Raw genomic sequence first — 19,638 nt, forward strand, 5'->3', positions numbered from 1 at the left:
ATTGACTTCTTCTTATTTCACGTAAGAAATACTCCAGTTCTCTAATCATCATTGTATCTCATTCTTCATGGAAGGGTGCCAGATTGTTCAAGCATGATTTCCCCTCGGTGCATCCATGTTTGCTATTCCTGATAACCTTCTTTTCCTCCACATGCATACATAGGTGTTCTGTCACCTTTCCAGGCAAGAAGGTGAGGCTGCTTGGCCTATGGTTTCCTGGATCTTTTTTCTTGCCTTTTTTGAAGACTGGTGTGGTATTGGCTTTTCTTCAGTCCTCAGGAACCTTTCCTGTTCTCCATGACTTTTCAAAGACAATGGAGAGTGGTCTAGCACTAGCATCTGCTAAATCCCTCAGCATTCATAGGTGAATCCCTCCAGGGCTGCTGAATTTGTGGGTGTCAGGTTTGCCTAACCCTATCTTATATCAAGGGAAAGCCCCCAGAGCCTGGGATTCCTGAGGGCCAGCCTTAGCAGTGACTAAGAAGCAAAGGTGCTCTGTAACTCTTTCTCTGTACCTTTTGTCACCAGGGCACCTACTTCATTGGGCAGCGGGCCCACATTTGCCTAAGTCTTTCTTTTGCTACTGATACCCTTGAAGAAGCCCCTCTTGTCCTTGGTATCCCTTGCCAGATTTAATTCCAAGTGGACCTTTGCTTTCCTTGACACATAGCTGCCATTTTCTGGCAATGTTCCTATATTCTTCCTAAGTGGCCTGACCCTTTTTCCACATTCTGTAAACTTCCTTATTGTGTCTGATTTTTGCCAGAAGTGCCTTGCCCATCCAGTCAGGTCTCCACCCCCCCCCCCCTTTGCTTAATGTTTTATTCACAGGGATGTCCTGATCTTAAACATAGAGGGAAGTGCTACTTGAATATTCACCATTTCTCTTGGACCTGCCCTACCTTCTAGAGACCTAACCTATGAGATTTCTCCAAGTAGGCCCTTGAAGATTGGTGCCAGAGTTGTTTTTCCTGAATTTTCCAGGGCTATAATCCTACTTACTGCCATGCTTTTTCCATGCAGAATCCTGAACGCCGCCATCTCATGGACTCTGCAGTCAAGGCTGCCTCCAGCCATCGCATCCCCAACCAGTCCATTTTTGTTTCTTAGTACAAGGTCCAGCAACACATCTCTCCTTGTGGGCTTCCCACCACCTATGTCAAAGTTATCAGGAACCTCCTGGGCTCCTGGTGTGCCAAGCTATGATGCCTTTCCAGCAGCTGTAGGGGTGGTTATGAGAACTCTGGGCCTGTGATGGTGACAGCTGCTCCCTGCTGTCTGTGGAAGGCCTCATCTGCTTCCTCTTAATAATCAGTTGGCCTGTAGTAAACACCCATAACGATAACACCCATTTTAGCCTATCCCTGAATTCTTATCCATAAGCTCTTGGCTCCTCCTTCATCCACTCCTAGGCAAAGCTTGGTACATTTTGGTTGCTGTCTTACATAAAGAGAACTCCACCACCTTGCCTTTCTGGCCTCTTTCCTAAAAAGTATGTAGCCATCCATGACAGTATTCCAGTTATGCAAGGTACCCCACCATATCTCTGTAACTGCAGTGAGATCCTGGCCCAGCAACTGCACATTAATTCTAACCTTTACTGTTTCTACAGGTTTGCCTGGTAAAGATAAAAAAATTATTTATGTGGAATTCCCAGGAGTCCTTTTAAGTGCAGTATGAGAGCCTCAGAAAGCTCCTATGTAGGAAATACTGATGGGAAGAATTCATTGGCTTTTCTACGGCTTTTTGTAATTTCAGTATTATAAAACCAGTAATGAAAGTATCTGAGTTGTGCAAATACGAGCAGAGTATTTTAAGAACAAAAAATAGCATCTCTTACTTGGAACTCTTGCTTAATTCTAGGTATGGGTGTTTTAGGTTATTACAAAGGACGAAATCATCAGCTTTTAAAATTGTTTTTAAATACTGAAGAAGTTCAATTGCTTTTCCCACTCTTGCAATTTTCACTTAGGAAGCTCATCTGTTTGAAATTTTGCTCAGAAGAGGTCAGTCTAAAAGAGGAAAAGTATTTTAGTAGATTTTTAGCCTGACTACTAGTGACTACTGTCTGCCATAACAATGAGTAATTGAAAGTAATAATGGCATCGTCCAAATCTGTAGTACAAGTAGGTAACTTGTGGTTTTTGTCTCTTTTTTTCTTTCTTTTCTTTGTTTTTGGGGTTTTTTCCTCCCCAATTTTTAAGCCTATGGAAAAGTATTCCTAGTGAGGAAAGTAAGCGGCCATGATGCTGGGAAACTGTATGCCATGAAAGTATTGAAGAAAGCAACAATAGTTCAAAAAGCCAAAACAACTGAGCACACAAGGACAGAACGACAAGTCTTGGAGCACATTAGGCAATCACCGTTTTTGGTCACGTTACATTATGCCTTCCAGACAGATACAAAGCTTCATCTCATTTTAGGTGAGTACTCTTCAGGATTCAACTTCTATGAAAAAAAAAAAGAGCCCTTTTATCTCAATGTTTTGTAAGGGTTTTTTAATGTGGTCTAAAGTACAGTGTGTTTGGAGATTGCATGAGAAAGCATAGGAAGTAAAATACTGTTCATCTTCAACAGTGTCTGTGTTTGTGGTTTTCCTGTTTGAGCTTGAGTAGTGTGCTACTTTGACTTGCAGAGGATAGTGGTTATCTGTGACTTATATGCAGCAAAAAATGTTTGAGTATTTATCAATAACTGGAAGCATTTGGTTCTGTTAAATGTTTTGTTATGAGATAAAATTATCTTTGAGTATTGAGATATTTCAATTTTTGGGTGCTAAGAGACAGTCCAAAATCCCACATTTCTTTGCTGAAAGTGGAACTTGTTCATAAGGTTTGGTACTACTCTAATTTTAGAAATATTTCTGCCTTTCAGATTAGCTGCAAATTTTATTGTTTGATGTATGAGGTGTATTTGTTAGAAAATTGCCAGCAATTTTTAAAACCTTCTTACATAGCGTATTTTAAAAGAATTGTAAAATGAATGATTAATATAAAGCTTGGTTTCATAATATGCTTCTCTAGTGAAATGTTTGAGGAAATAAATTGTCTTTTAACTGAAGTGCAAGTTTTGCATTCCTTTTTATCCATAATTTTTTAACCTTTATTAATAGTCTGAGTTACATCAAATTAGCAAAATTTTTTTAACACTAAATGAAAATACACTTCTAGCTGTCAATTCTTAGGTCTATGCACATACCTTAGTTTCATATACTACCATGAAATAATAAATATGTAGAACTGAAATGAAGTGTTCACTAAACTCCTTTTGAAAATGAGAGTTGAAAATTGTAATAGTTTCTTGCAAATTCCTCTGATTAGGATATTAAAGAATTAAATAAAAGATTGTCACAAATAAATAGAAATATATTGATAGCTTTGTGATTCCTGTTAATAGTAACTGTTAAAAATTAAGGTTTTGAAATTTATTAAAAGTCATTGACTAACAATTTGGAAAAAATTGAAATATTAAATGAGAGAAAATGTGAGCATTTATTATAAATATTATGGAACCATTCTTTAAGTCCAGGTATTTTTTGGTAAAATGCAGCTTAGATCCCATAAGAAATACTAAAAAAAAAAAAAAAAAAAAAAAAAAGAGGGGAAACCCAAGCAAAAAAACCCCCTCAAATCTGAGATAGATGTAGCTGCCTAAAAATAAATACATAGTAAGGGGGAAGCTTTGGTGATAAGCATAATTAGAAGGCTATAAAAGCCTCTTGTGTGAAAGAAAATGAAAAGCTTGATATTATATCCTCTTAAGAGTTAAAAAGGAGCAACCCCAGTAATTCTGAAGAACGCTGTGTAGCAGACAGTGCACATGTTCACCATAACGCAGTGTTGAGGTGATGTTTGAAGCAAGAAGTTCATAGCTAAGATATAATTACAGTCTTTTGTATTGAGTTTTGTTCTTTTTCATCCATTCTCAGCATATCTCTTTGGGCCAGAAAGGTCCTTTTTTGCTTCATTTTCAGCACAAAGTAGGAATAATTAATTAAACTTCTTTTAATGACTTTCTGTAACAGAGAAAATTTCTCCTCCTTAATGTGATGTAAAGCTACTTTATAAATCAGCTGGGCTTCACACCCTCCCTGAGGGGAAAAGACCCAAACCGTTTGTTACAAGTTTTTCATGTCTTATTATGTAAGTCAGTGTAAATCACTTTAGTTTAGTTTAGGAATTAAAGTGTTGCAGAGGCTTCTGGATTTTGAGGCAACCAGTATTTGTCTTGTTTCTGTTCTTGGCTGGATCTAGTGTGTGAGCTGCCTGCCATTTTAGTTCTTAGAGGTTTTAGAATTGGAGCCTCAGTGCATTATTTAGTACAGTTCTTCATGCTATCAGATTACATAGCTATATGAATTTAGACTGAATCAAGTACAGACATGCAGCTGCATTTCTGCCAGATTTCCAAAAAACAGAGTTGGGAGTTGATTCCAGTTTTTGTGTTGGATTTAAACTATATGGAACGAACCAAGTGTGTGTCCATGTGAGTACCATCAGTTCTATACAGAACTTGTCACACAAGGTTAAACATCTAATCCTTTAAAAAATAGCTAAATAATCTGAATTGTCAGGTGGAGTTTATCTGAAGTAATCAGAATTTTTTTTTCTATTATGCCCGTGATGCATTTGATCTTGCACCAAGAATTTGAAGGCTGTTTGTTTCACTGGGCTGTGGTTAGTGTTACAACCTGGATAGAATTTAGCTTGTCGTGCCACTCCTTGTGGTAGCTCTGGTTTGGATCTGTCACAGTCTTTAGAATAATTTAATGGCAATTCAATGCTTCTATAAGTTAGCAGATCTGGCTAGAAATATTTTAAAAACTTGTTTTCTGTTACCTTTTTCTATGTGCTGAAGTTGTTTTAGAAGAAGGAAGCAATTGTAAAATGTGGGTTATTTATACTTCATTCAAGAAATAAAAGTTCATTTGCTTGCTGGTCTAGAGAAATAATCCTTCTCATGTAGTTTGATTACATTAATACTTCTTTTCAAAGAGAGAACTGGAGAACTGAAAAGTGGAGAGAGATCAGCATATGTATAATTTGTATATATGCTTTCTCCTTCAAACTATTAACTTAAAATAGGATTGGACGCCTTTTGTGGATTTGCTTTATACCAACAATGTATAGAAACAATATTCAAGAAAATCCGGAGTAAGATTTTGTGGGCCATGTTCCCTGCTCTGTGGATGTAGACCTCAAATACAATAATGGGGGCTGTGAGGTTGCAAATTAATGGATGTAATTGCTATCATAGACAGCTCTACATGTAAAATATGTTTGTGTTACAGTGGAGCTCTGTTGTAATAATTTTTTTCCCTCTCCCTTACTGTGGGAAAATCCTTGTGTCATAGCCTCCAAAGAATGAAAGTGTGGTTTCCATGAGGGAGTGGAAATAATCTCCTGCAGTAAGTTTTGCCATCAAGGTTTCCCTTGTGAAGGGCAAATTTTGTAATTGTCTGTAGTTGATTATTCCCCCTAATACCTGTTTTCTGAATTGCTTTTCTTTGTGTCAGGTCTGCCTTCTTGCTCATCAGAGTATTTCATAAGGGTTCTGTTTGTAGATATGATTTGTGCTTTTTCTTTTCATATTCCTAAATAACTAAAAGTCTATTTTTGTGCAAAGACTTTGTAATTGAGGAATAGTTGAGGCTTATTTTATGGTTTGGATGCTTATTCAGAAGTGGGTCTTGTTCTTCCTTCAGTTCTCTAAGAAAGAAATTGAATATTGTATGGCATGATGAAATACTAGTGAATTACAATTAAGGAAAAGCATCTGATAGTAGAATGTGTTACTGAATAGCTTACAAAGTACCTAATAATATTCCAATAAGAAAATAAAATTGTTAGAAAGTGAAATTATAAGGTTATGTGTTCTATTTTTTAGACTATATAAATGGAGGAGAGTTGTTTACTCATCTTTCACACAGAGAGAGATTCTCAGAAAATGAGGTGCAAATTTACATTGGAGAAATCGTTTTGGCACTTGAACATCTCCACAAGGTAAAATAACATTACTTTGGGGCTGATTTTGAGGACTTACAGCTGTATTCTTTTTGGATCATATTAATTTATTAAGGAAAGCTATTGTTTTAGATAGTTTTAAAATGAAAGTAACTTTGTCTAGCAATGGGACATTAGTTGTATAACTAGAAATAACCCCCAGTGGAGTGCACCAGATTAAGGCCACAATTTTTTGCCTGCAGGGTGAAGAGTAGTGTTATTGACAAATGATTTGTTCATTCCTAGTAATCCTTGTGAACCGGTGTATGTCACCAAAACTAATTTGGTTGAAATGTTCAGTTTTCCTTGTTTCTGCACAACTGAGTAATAGGGTTCTAGCGCAGCTGTAGACGTGAAAAGTGTTACAGTTCTTAGAAGTAAAAAGCAGATTTGTAGACTACTACAAAGCATGCATGTATGTATGGTCTACATCTAGACTGTATAACAGAAGCATCCATTTTCATTATTGATGAAAGGAGAACTGAGTTTTGCACTTAACAGCAAGTATATGGTCACTTTTAGGTTCAAGGGATATACAGTATGTCCTTGAAATTCTAAGACATTATTGCACAATGTAATTTCTAAGATTTTAAACGTAACTTTAATAGTTGAATATTTCTTCAAAGGCTTTTAAAAATTGCCTTTTTTGAGGTGCAACTTTCATGTGTCAGATTACCTTAATAATGTGAATTTTGGTGTTTTTATATTTAAAAACATTCAGCAACATCTTCTTGATGTGGTTACACTATTTGGAAATACTTTTTCTTATATTCTGTTTGCAGTTGGGGATTATATATCGGGATATAAAACTTGAGAATATTCTCCTTGATTCTGATGGCCATGTGGTGCTGACAGACTTTGGTCTAAGTAAGGAGTTTCTTACTGATGAGGTGAGTATCTGGCTCTCCAGTAAGTGTGGACAGAATTGAGCAAGATGACAAAGTCTCGTTGAAATACTAAGCGCATTTAAAAAGGATGGAAATCCTGCATTCCAGACTCCTACATCTTAGAACAAAATCTAGTTGTCTCTGTTACTAGGTTTTAAGCTTTCAATTTATTGGTTTTAGGCCTGCCAGTGTTGTCATACATCTTTGTTCTAGTTTTCCTTGATGAGCTTTCATACTTTCTTCTGCTGCCCTTGACATGAAAAGGGAAAGACCTGCATAAGTCTGAAAAGTCACTTACGTTTTCATTTTCAGATGCTTTTTTAAAAAAAAAGCTTGACTGTGCTAATTCATTGGAATGACTAGGCAAATGGTATGCTATGACTCTTCCTTATGCTAATAATAATTAATGTATTATTATCTTGTCTTTTTCTCATCTCTTTGTGTCACTTTTAATAAGCTTAATTGCAAGCTTTTAGGATAAAAGCTTATTTCTTACTAAGTAAGTACATAGTACCTAACAGTGATCTCTGACTATTGATGTTAGCTGTTAATTATTTGTAAGGTACAGTTCTATCTCCAAATAGGCTTTTTAGATTTCAGAGAGTCAAAAGTGTGCAGGATTTTACTTCTGAGAAAATTTTAAAATGGATGTTTTTTGGCTTTCGCATTAGGTTTCACAGGTATTGAAATCTGGGACTCCAGATCTAAAAGTCTTTGTTAGAAGCAGCAGAAGGATTTTCTAAAAATAGATAGCTGGTAGTTTCCTCTAGAGCATTTACATTTCAAATGGAGTGTGGTAGGATTCAGGAGGGACCATTTTAAAAGATATTAAATTTTGCTTTCTGAAGCAGGGAAGTAGTAGAGATAATGTCAGTATATTCCTTCTAAATTACAGCACGAAACCAAGAGGAAGCTCAACTGGTATGAGAAGGGATTAGCAGCAGATTGCCACACCGGTGCCAGAGAGTAAGTGCAGAGAGATGCAGTTTTCATCAGGAAAGAATGATAGTGAAAGGTGTGGCTAGGGAGAGTGGGACCTGTTAGAGCTGTGAGAAGAACTGTGCTAGGCAGAGGAGACAAAGTCAAGTACTGGTATTCCTGCACTGAGGGGTGAGAAAAGGAGCAGTAGTACCCCAGCCTCTGAACCAAAGCTCAATGAAGCCTAAATCTTCGCTATGTTAAGAATGTTATAATGAATCAGAACCTTTAAGTCTCAAACCAGGTTTTTTTAAGAAGCACATCTCATCTGTGCTCACCTTAGGCACATCATTTACAAGCAGTGCAAGGAAAGGGGAAGACTTGGATAGGCATATATCTGTTTGTTTTATCCACACTCTGAATTGGATTCTTCTTTCTCCAGTCATTAAATAAAGTCATCTTGCTCCTTGGAAATTTCATGTTGGTTCTTCTGACTCTAATCCATTCTGTTTTCAGTATATACCTTATAAATGTGTTCATTTAACTATATTTTTTCTTTTATTCTCTTTCACATTTTATATTTGTCTTCCCTGTAAAAAATCTCAACAGTTCACCTTTCTTTTAACAAGGAAAGTAATTGCAATTGTGTTGCTTGCTTTCAAAATCTAAGAAATTGTCCTCATTTGACCTAAGTTTTCATGTGTGATATTGTAATTTAGCTACTGAATTTAAACATGATTAAAATGACCTATTACACATAGAAATTGACATTACATATTGTATTTTTGTAGATAATCGAGCTACTACTAGACCACTTAAAATTCAGTAGAATAGATGCTTAACTTACACTTCTGAACCAATGTACTTGCAGCAGGTAGAATTTGCCTAAATAGTGTTTTCATGCTCACTAGGGTAACACTTCTAAATAAAATTACACAACTGTGTAAGTGAGATAAAGGTGTAGCATTTGCAATGTAGTCAGAGCAGTGTACTTTCATTTCTCTCCCTTTCTTCACATGTCTTTCCTGGGGCACCTGCTTCTTGCAAGAATTTTGCCATTAGAAATGCGTACTTAAGCAAGTGGAATTTATTCTAGTAACCCTCTCTTTGAACTGCTTATCTGAAAAAAAGTTTTATTTAGGTTATTAAAAAGGGATAACGATTATCATAGTAGAGATATGTACTATATTTAGAGTTCTTATTAGAGAGAAATACTTCACCATGTATTTATGAAGTTTGGACAGTGGAAGTTTTGTAGTTAGTGATGCTTGCTAGAAAACATCATGATTCAATGTTTACATTATCTCTGCTATAATCTGATGACTGTTAAAGATTTCCACATACCTGGGCACCAAATGAATCAAACAGGACTACAATAATTACAGCAGATTGACTGTTCTACAGTGGAGAGGTGGGAAGCTGCTTTTCCTTAAGCACTGCTTGAGTGAAAGGAAGCAAATGCCTTAGACTTGTAGGAAAACAGAAACCTATTGATTTCTGTCATGCAGCTACTGAAGCATGCGTGAAGAGTGCATTGCCAAGTGTCCTCACTGTTTTAGTTATCTTGTGAAAATAACATGCAAGAATTAAACATCCAAGTTAAAGCAATGCAGCTTTAAGAGCTTTAAAGTATTTTATGGTATTGCTTTGTTGAAACCTGAAATTTCTTTTACAACTGAATCAGCAGCGCTGTTGCCTTGTTTTTCTTTAAAATGAAGCAATATTCTTTTACCTACATGCAAAAAGAAAAAATAACCCGACTGGAATAAAGTAGTTCAATAAAAAGGAATTTTCACATAGGGTAGGTCAGTATCACAAAGTATTTAAGTGTGAAATTACTTTCAATGCAAACTTTATTTAAAAGCTCATGAAGACCTACAGTTTTACTAGCCTAACCAAATAATGGGATTAGGTAAGAGATTAAGAGATTGAGAGATTCAGTATTGCTTTTTATGGCATTTGTATCCTTAACCCCATGATTAATTTAAAGTTAGTGTATATATTGGGATAAAAAAGACAATTTTGTCCTGATGTTTTCATACATCTCAGTCTAGTGTTTGTCTAACTGGGTTTCAAAGTACATTTGCACATTACACTAATATAAATTATTATTGTGGACATGGAGAATTGGTAGAAATTGAAACTTCTATAGCACTATTTTGTTCATTGCACAAGTGGAATCACTTCAGTGGGGGTTTTTTGTTTGTTTCGTTTTTTTCTTCTCAGGTCTTGTAATGCATTTATCTTGAAAATCCCTGGAACTCCTAAGTAGTTGTTTTGGAGTCTTTTCCCATCATATTTCTTGTGTGTTATCTTTATCTCGGGGACTTGTAGCATGTATCTTTTTACCTCATTAGTAGCTCCGCTTCTATGCTGGACTTGTTTTGATTTGGTCAATGTCGGTTTAACCTAGTCATCAGATCTGGTCTTAATTTTGATGTGTATAGCTAAAGTGCTGCTTCATTTTTTAAAATACTTCTTTCCCCTCACATTTCCTTTAGTTCTATAACTCCACAAAAAATTTTATTTTAGTATACATGGAGATCTTTATGTCTTAAGCAAAATAATATGAACACATGCATTGAATTACTGTAAAAGTTATCTATTTGATTGTGCATAATAATTGTTTTCCTTCTTAATTAAATCCAGTAAAGTACACTTTCTTCCAGAGTGTAGCAAAGTGCTGAATTCTACATTGGTACATGTCTTCTGCATTAGCTTAAGTTTTTTTCTGAAGCTTTTGTGTTTGCTTAATGAAGTTTAAAAAATTAGACAGTAAATACTGAATGTTGTCAGTCTTCAAAAAGTGTGTCTGTGAGCATACAAATGCCTTAGTAATAAATGATATAAAAATGGGTATTCAGTATGAGGGATGGTTGAATTAAAGCCTAAGACAGTTGGGTGGATGTCTATGTACTTCTATCTGATGTGTAGAATGAATAGTTCCTATACACTGAAAATCTCTTGATGAGAGTTGCAAATTTAGTTATAACTCAAATGCTTTTCACCATTGAATTATTTGTTTTCATTTATTTGATGATAGAGTGAACATTCTGTTCTGGAAAGAAAAGTAGCTTGTATTTTTAAAAGATTTTAAAGCACATTCCATTAGAGGAAAAGTGATTAAATGGAGGCTAGTCCACTAAGGGTTTTGGAGATGAACTAGGAAGACATTTGTACACATTCTTAGTGCAGTTTAAAGGTAGTCCAGAACAGAAGGGAGTGACTACAACTTAACTCATTTAGTGCTTTTGGAACAGTCATCTAACATGAGTGACCTAGATTAGCTATGCGTTTAACTTTAAAGGACCCTTTATAATTGTCCAGTTAAATTGATAATGTCTTATCATTGCAATTAGACAGTACATCCTCCAACATTGAGCATTCTCTTGCAAAAATGAGTAAAATTATCTGTACTTCAGATGACTTGCTACATATGCTTGTGTTTTAGTTAAAGGATTGTTCAGTGATGTAGACATAAGAAACAATTTTAAGAAATAGATATACATCTCTTCAAAGAGAAAAAAGAATAAACTGAATAGTGAAATTAGTCTACAGAAGTTAACATCGGTTATAGATCTGTCTGGATAATTAGTTTTGGAAAAAGAAATTGGCAACAATTGCTTTGTTTGGTGTACTTCAGTTGGCTCAGCTTTAACTCTCCTGAAATTGAATATTAAGAATGTACCAAGCACTCTGAAGGCACATCACTGAGCTGGACTAATTTAATTGCAAAACCAGGTCATTAGTGATCTGTTGACTGTTTGAGCCTTTGCTCAAGAGATTTCCCTTTTCAGTGCTTATCACAAAGAAGATTGTGCTTTTCCATGCAGAGGACCAGAGTATAAAATAGTTTCTCTCCAGATTTTGATGTCAAAATATTAAAGTGCTGTTAAGAATTTTTGCAAGACAGATCATGATTTCTTACAATGACTGCTTTAAGGATTCTGTTTTCCTATTGTAATATACCATTAAAAAAAAAAAAGCTAATTTGAGGAGAAACACCAATCTGTATTAAGTAGTCTGTTATCCAATCTTCTATTGAATATTAGGTTGCTAGTCAACTCAGAAGAATTCTGATTCTGTTTTCAAAGGGAAAACAAGTAATTTTTTGAGGGCAAATGCTCCCATTGTCATTAATTCATTCATCTCATAGATTTTTATTTTCTTTTGAATAACTGTGAATACCTTACTTCCATGCAACTTGGTCACCCAGGTGAAAAACCTTGAAAAACTTAAGTGACCAGAGATTCACAGTCAAATGTAAATGAATTTAGAACTAGATGGATTGCATTTGAGCAAAATTGTCCACTCCTACTTCTTTACCTTTTACATCTGGATCTCTATGAAACTATAAATATTGAAATTACTTGTTCTATATGGTTTTCTTCATTAAAAGAAAAAATTAACTGTTGAAGGCTTGTAGTAACAGCTAGCAGAATTCTTCCCAGAATTCTTATAATTTTGCTTATTTTTGAAGAAATATGAGTTTTTCAGTCTTTGCTTTGTATGCTGCTCTTTCTTGATATTAGGGCCTCTGTCTTCTCAAAAAGACAGTGCTTTTGAGAAGAACCTAGTACAAAATGTTCATCCAAGTTGACAGTGGTACATACTTGCATACTTGCATTCCTGCATTCCTCCCAGACAATAATACGTTGTTTCTGGATTTTTTTTTTTTTTTGGTCTGCAGAATTGAGACTTTTGTTTTCTTTACTCTTAGTTGTTTGCTTTGTCAGCAACTGGGTTAAATAATTGCTTGTAGAATTGCAATTGCATTGCACTGTGAAAGCAAGCACAGGTATTGTAAGTCTGTGAAAAGGGTTCTTGAATCTCCACTTGACATTAGATGAGAGTGGGGCCTTCCATTGGCTTCTGTTCTGGAGTCACAGAGATAGAGGTTACAGATTTCTTGCTTAACACAGGTCAAGGTTTAGCTGCCCTTGCTGTCCCCTTTAATTGCCTGTTCTGATGGCATCTGCTGGCAGGCAAATCTCATTCTTGCTTGAAAAATTCAGTAGCATTGTTCCATATGTGTTTGGGAAGCAGAAATCATTAGTCTAGCAGTGGCAAGAGGCATAGTAACCAATATGGTATTTTGGCTTAACTGGCTTCTTCAAGTTGGAACAGCCACCCGGATAGGATGTTCAGTTAATTTCCCTATCCTTTTTAAAAAATTCTTCATATGATGACATTGCAAATTGCAACCATTCTTGCCCTAGTCTAAACTTTCATTTTTATGTTACAGTCTTCATTATGATTTTGTTATATGCTGCAGAGCAGTCTAACTAGTGTACTACTGAACTGTTTTTTGCCTTTGTTATTCCCATTTTGTCTCCTGCAAAGGTCATATTTTTGGTTGTGAATCGAAGTTTACAGCTACAGAAGCTATAGTCTTCAGCTGATAGACTTTTTGGTTGAAGTAATATTTTCTAGGATAGACAGCTTAATTATTCAGTGTTAAATCTGGATATAATCACCAATAAGTTTCCCAAAATAATTGAAACTTTTTAAAAAAAGTGAATAAAAAGCAGAAACCAGTCAATATGGCAAGGACCTTGTTAAAGCAAGATTTCCCCACTCCAATTTTAAACCTATATCACATCTTTGAACTGTGAGAGGTCTCTCTGCCAATTTTCATATGTCTTCCTGAATTAAGACTGTAATTATTGTTATTCTGGGCTATTGAATGACAGCAAAGGATGTCACAGGTATAATTTCTATGGAAATGAGTTTTTGCTTTGGTGTGTTTTTATTTTTGGGGTAGATATCTATGATAGGATGACCTCTAAGGCTCACTGAAGGTACAGGTCCTATTTCTGCCAAGAATTCAGGCTTTTCAGTCTTTACTTGTGATTTTTCTGAAGTGCAAAATTCATTCAGCAGGGCAGCTTGTTAAAACAACCTCTGCTATGTGGCCTTTATGTATTACAAGTAAATTTTCAGTTATGATAGTGTTCTTTTGATTGATCCTATGGTCCTGGTTCTCTTTTTTTAAGCTTACCAAGGGAACTCTAATACTTGATCAGTAGCTTGCATCCAGTTTGCTGATAGCTAATATGAGATATTATATGTGATACTGCTGAACTCTTCAACTACTTAAATTCTTAAGTCCTGTAAGCTGTTCTTGGAAGAACTGTGGTTCTGGGCTAGTTTGTCAGAAAGCAGCAGGATGGGGAGACTGCTCCCTGCATTAGTGTGAGCCAAGGGTGACCACAGCAAGTATGGATACATGTGCTCACTGACCAGTGGTGCAAGAAGATCAGAGGGAGTCTAGTGCCAGAAAAACAGGCTTGGGCAACAGTCCAGTGGTTATCAGAAAAGTTTGTTGTGAGGAGAGAGGCTTGAGGACAAGTCAGGATTTGAATTTGATGGATCAGTATCAGCAAGATACCCAGCCAAGTACAGACATACCTACAGCACAGCTGATGGAGGAGCCGGAGCCTGAACTCTGGCTCCCAGATGAAAGAGGAGGAGGCTCTTGATGAGCTTCTGCACAGGTTACTCAGCTGCATTTTGTCAGAATTGGTCTTAAGCAGAGATGCCTTGACTCCTAGGATTGCTGAAAGAGGTTGTGGACCCTGTTCATAAGCTCAGGGCCCTGACATTGGTATCCTGGGAAAGTTTTCACTGTTCATGCTTGTAGCAAAGCTGTAAGTTATGACTTTCAAGACTCTGATTACATATGCTCACACATATACAAAATAGGAGCAATGATGATAACGAATTTCTGTATTCTAGAAATTTTGGTGTATCTTTTCTTTTCTAATGGGTGCTGTTCAAAACACTACTGATAGAGCAGAGAGAAGGTCTAATAGATGCAGCCTGGAACTTTGAAGTACTTTTAACAAAGGAAGAAAGGCAACTTTGAGCAGTTGCAAGACTTAATAACTGTCAGAGCTATTCTTGCATGTGTTGTAAAAATTATGAAACTGAATTTGTGTTATTGTAGGCTAGGATGTATGCTCTAAAGGGCACATCCTTTTGTGACAGTAGTGGCTGTTTCTCCATCAGTCAGGTCTTTCCTGTAGACATGGTGAATGTGATTAGTCTCTGCAGCAAAATGGAGTTTGATCCTTTTGCTTTTTTGGTTGCTGTTAATGTGCTTTTTTAAAATTTGTTGAAGGAGGTCATTAGGTAACTCTGAAAACATAAGACCTCTCTGTCTTTGTGGAGAAATGCTTTCTACATTTTCATGTAGTTTCAAAGACAAAAAAATTCTCAAGTATTTGCAAGATGTGCATGTTCAGTGAGCATTCACCTGTTGGTAATCCAAGTTCAGTTGTTTTTTAAGAACATCCTTTTCTTACATCTCATAACTGTGGCTTTTGGAATTTGGATTTGTATTACACAGTTGAATGAAACACAGATTTGGAGGGCGTACAAAATAAGACTTGGCTGTGGTTTCAAAATTAATGTTGAAATACAGCTTACAGTGGCATTTTGTGACAGAATCATGGAGTGGAAGGGATTGCTGGAAGTCATCTTGCCCAACCCTTTGCACAAATACAGTCACCTAGAGCTGGCTGCCCACAAGAAGCCTTTTGAATATCTCCAAGGAGGGATACTCCACAACTTTCACGGCCAGCTTGTGCCAGCACTCAGTCACACTCACAGTGAAAAAGTTTTTCTCCCTCCGGTCCTGTCACTGGGCACCACTGAAAAGAGCCTTGGTCCCTCTTTTTTTGCATGCTTGCTTCAGGTGTTTTTGTACATTGATGAAATCTCCCTGAACTGTCAGGTTTACCTCTTCAGGTGAAACAGTCTCAGCTCTATCAGCCTTTTCTCATAGGTTCCCTTAATCATATTTATGGTTCTTTGCCGGATGCTCTCTGCTAAATCCATGTCTCTCACATACCCAGGAGACCAGAAAATGACAGAAAATAAAACTGTTATTGGAGATAACATTCTTCAAAAATAGTTTTAAACCCACATGTAGCACATAACAGCAGAAACTGTTAGTGACTTCCTGGAAGAGAGCTTATTTAAGAGTGACAAATTTACCTAAGTGTGCCTAATGAAACTTCTTACTCTAAAACCCGTGTTTTTTAAGTAACAGCTAGATGTAATTGATGAAGCTTGTAACTTAATAAATCACAGCATAAACAAAGGTTTCTAACAAAGAAGTATCTGGATTTTGACTTCAGCTGTTTTGAAGTCATCACATTCTACAGCATCTTATGAAGGCAAATCTGTGTCAATCTATAGTTGAAGTCAGAGTGCTTTCCTTTCAGACAGTTGTCTTGATATCTCACTTTGGCTGCATTATCTTTACTCTTTGGAGAGGTAGTCAGTGGAGAGCAGTTTCTTTCTGTGTTTTCCACTCCCCTTCCTTTTCCTTTTCACCCTTCTTCCTCCCTCCCTTCCTCCTACCCTCCCAGCTGAAGGAAAAAAGAACAGAAATTGAATAGGTTTATATCCTCTGATGGAGGGCTAGGAAATTCTGACATTTTTCTTTGTTTATGCTTTCTATCACACTATATTTCTTTAAGATAACAGGTACTAGAAAAGATTATCAAATAGAAACAATAGTTGTGTCAAAAGAAAGTGGAATCATGAAAAGCTCATTTTTATATGGTTTTGTCTCAGAAGTTAATATTTCAAGTTAATATTTAAACAAAATGAGGCCTTTTAACTATTCTGAACTCAGAATTTTACCCCAAAATACCAGTCACAGTATATGTATTTTAAGAAATACAGTTTAATAATATGCTGCTGGACTGTTTTATTTTTATGCCTTAGGGTAGCACAGAGCACAATTTCTACTTTTAGAAGCTTCTTCTCATTAGTGTAGTCTCTTATATAGCACCTGTTTTAAACTCCAAACCTGAATCTACAAATGTAAAACCTGACTTTTGAAATATTTGCTTTTTTGAACACTCTTCTTTAAAGGACCTATCAGGATCTCTCCCCAAAATGCTAGAAGCATGAAGGATAAGGGAGGAACAATGTTGCATGGCCCAAACACATGTGCTTTCGTCATTAGCAAGGTACAGCATGACCTCATGTTGACCTCAAAGGTAAATCACTACCAGGGAACAGTTATACATGCCTGTGAAAGCAGCTTAGTTTTGAACAAGAGAATAATTCAGTGTATAGAATAAAATTAAATTGACAACACTGTCTGCCTTTCTCCTTCTCTGTCTTGTCTCTCTCCAAGTCTCTTCTTGAGAGAATGTTGTTTCTTATATATGTGTTTGTTGCAAAAGAAAACAACTTTTCTAGAGGTCATAATGAATTCCTAAATATGGGGAACTCAAAGGATCTTGTATCCAATTTAGTCAAATTGTACATCTTACAAGTAATTCCCTTTCTAATGAAAAGTTTCATTTGTTATCTAGAGTATTGGTATTGCAGCCTTCAAAATGTATATCTGTGTTAGTTGGGGAATCTTGTGAAGTTCTGAAATGTGTAGATCATTTAGACTTATGGGAGAGTTTTTCTAAATATTAGTAGATAAATTTTTGTGTGCTTATCTTAGACTGCAACACAAACTTATGACATTTTATTTTTTCATAGAAGACTAAATATTCTGTAGCATTTTGTGATACATCACTACATATGATGGAATATTATTTAGCTAGCAGTTCTGAGCTATTTGGAGAAGAATTGCTGCCAGCATCTCGGAACTGTTAGCCATATCTATCCCATATTATTTGTGCAATGTAATTGTTTGATGTAATTCTTTTTTTCCTAGAACGAGAGAGCATATTCCTTCTGTGGAACAATAGAATATATGGCTCCAGATATTGTAAGAGGGGGAGACACAGGACATGATAAGGTATGTTCTAAGTGTATTACTGAAAAGAAACTAATTCTTCAGTCAACATATTGCTCAGCTTGAGGGGTTTTTGTGAAATATGACGTGTCTTATTTAAATATGTGTTATTTAAGGTTGTCCCAAGTTAGATTGTTTCCTGTGTCTTCAGTTGTATGTTGATGTATTATCCTTTTCTGATCTGAAGTAAAAGGCATGTTTATAAAGATATTGAGGCTTATTTGTGTTCTGTTCAAAATTTGTTCTAAATATGCTGTGGGACAATAAACTTAGTTAACACTTATTTGCCTATGCATAAAAAACTAGTTCAGAGTGGAAAACGGTTTGTGGCTAATTCTGATATACATTTTAAACTGGACATCATAGAAATTTGTTATCTTTATTGAGGTATGGGATGGGTCATTAATATTATGTATTCTCATACTGTGAAATTGTTTGGCTTGTGACTCAAGTTTTATTGTGCAATAAAGTGTCAGTAAGTGATAGAAAAGATCAAGACAACAGTGATTAACAGATGATGTTTGAAACAAACAAAAAAAACCTACTATCTAAAATAATTCTGCAGTATTCCTAGGTAACTTATTCTGATTGCTCACTATAATGGGAAGTTTTGGAGACTATTTGAGCTCTGTGTTTTTTTCCTGTAGACTGAGTTGAGTTGTCTTTGTTGTGGATCATGAAATGTAGTTGATTGTGGTTCCTTTTATAGCAGCTTGTGTAAGAACTGGAAGAGTCTGACTTTTGCCCAAGAAAGTTCTTTCTTTTCCTTCTCTATGCATTCCGTGTCTCTTTTGGTCTGAGGTTACCTTCAGTTAGGGAGCACTGTAGTGGGCACAGCTGGGATCTGGCAGTTTGAAGTAGAGCAGAATAACCTCCCTGATTATTCTACTACACATAGAGTGTGCTTTCTTTTCACTTAGTCATTGTCTCACACCTACCTTGAATTCCACTGTAACCTCTTCATCTTTTTCTACTGTACTGCTTGCCTGGTTGCTATTAAAAATGGAATTTAAAAAACTTACAAATTGAAGCTCTTTCCTGCACTCTCTTAGTTTAGTCATGCCACCTCCAGAGCATCTCTCCAATTTCTCAGTCACCTTGAATTATGATTCTGGCTTCTCAGAACTTAAAAATTCAATCTTGTCACTGACTTAGAGAGGAATCTCTGTTATCTTTGGTTCTGTCTGATACTTTCATCAGATGCCGTGCAAAGTCATACAGTATTCTATAAGGAGTAACTTCTCAGTTTGATAGCGACTGTTAGCTGATCAATGGGGAGAATTTGCAGTTATGTATATGTTAGTTGTTTACACCACACGCTGACTGCCTTACCATTGACAATGTCACATATGCTAATTTTAGAAGATTTTTGGTGTATTTCATACTTACTGCATATCTAAAACTCAAAGACCTTACAAAAAGAGAAAATGAGATTGCTTTAATGTGCTGTGCTTTCATTAATCAATATTTATCATCTATAATCTCTTCTAGATAATTACAGTGTTTATCTTAAGGACTTGCTCTAGTATTTCAGTATTAATTTTTTTAAAGTTGGATTTCTGATTCTGCAGGTCCTCCTTTTCTTTTGGAAAAACACATGTCAAGAAGAAATTCTTTGTTATTTTCTCTGAGAATTATTTATTTGCAAAGATAATTAGTAACAGTACAGAGACTTCATCAGGTAGTTCCTCTAGATACTCTTGGCTGAATATATGATACATCAGATTCTGTATATTTTGAAGCAAATCCAAGTACAATATGTGGAAAAATTGTTGGGATTTCACTAGTTGTCTTCCTGTATTATATTAATATTGCCAGTGCAAGTAAAGCAGAAGTTTCATTGATTTTCAGATTTCATGGCTGTAAACCTGACAAGTTCAAACACCTTTAATTAGTTTTGTTGAAAGGACTAAACTGCTTCTTTTATTATTTGTAGTAGCATCCTTCCTTTAGAAAGAAAGAAGTATTTTGGAAGTTATGAGGTATGAGAAATATGATTAGTATCTGGGAAGCCAAATATCCCATGTGTTACCACAACCCATCTCTCTAAGGCCCC

At 35.8% G+C, this 19,638-nt stretch overlaps 1 protein-coding gene across 6 annotated transcripts in view; it reads left to right on the forward strand.

The window, feature by feature from the left end:
* Positions 1–19,638, forward strand: part of RPS6KA5 (ribosomal protein S6 kinase A5) — a 68,932-nt gene that overhangs the window by 19,895 nt on the left and 29,399 nt on the right. For 2 of the 6 annotated variants that reach the window (XM_084208473.1, XM_084208474.1), the window contains 4 exons: positions 2,205–2,423; positions 5,887–6,002; positions 6,785–6,892; positions 17,502–17,585. In XM_084208473.1, the coding sequence (XP_084064599.1) occupies positions 2,205–2,423; positions 5,887–6,002; positions 6,785–6,892; positions 17,502–17,585 (527 nt within the window). Of the gene's footprint in view, positions 1–2,204; positions 2,424–5,886; positions 6,003–6,784; positions 6,893–16,774; positions 16,825–17,501; positions 17,586–19,638 lie in introns of those variants that run through there. The other 4 variants (XM_084208475.1, XM_084208476.1, XM_084208477.1 and 1 more) reach the window with 4 other exon arrangements.

Source organism: Fringilla coelebs, assembly GCF_963513975.1.
Source record: "Fringilla coelebs genome assembly, chromosome: 6".
Taxonomy (NCBI): domain Eukaryota; kingdom Metazoa; phylum Chordata; class Aves; order Passeriformes; family Fringillidae; genus Fringilla; species Fringilla coelebs.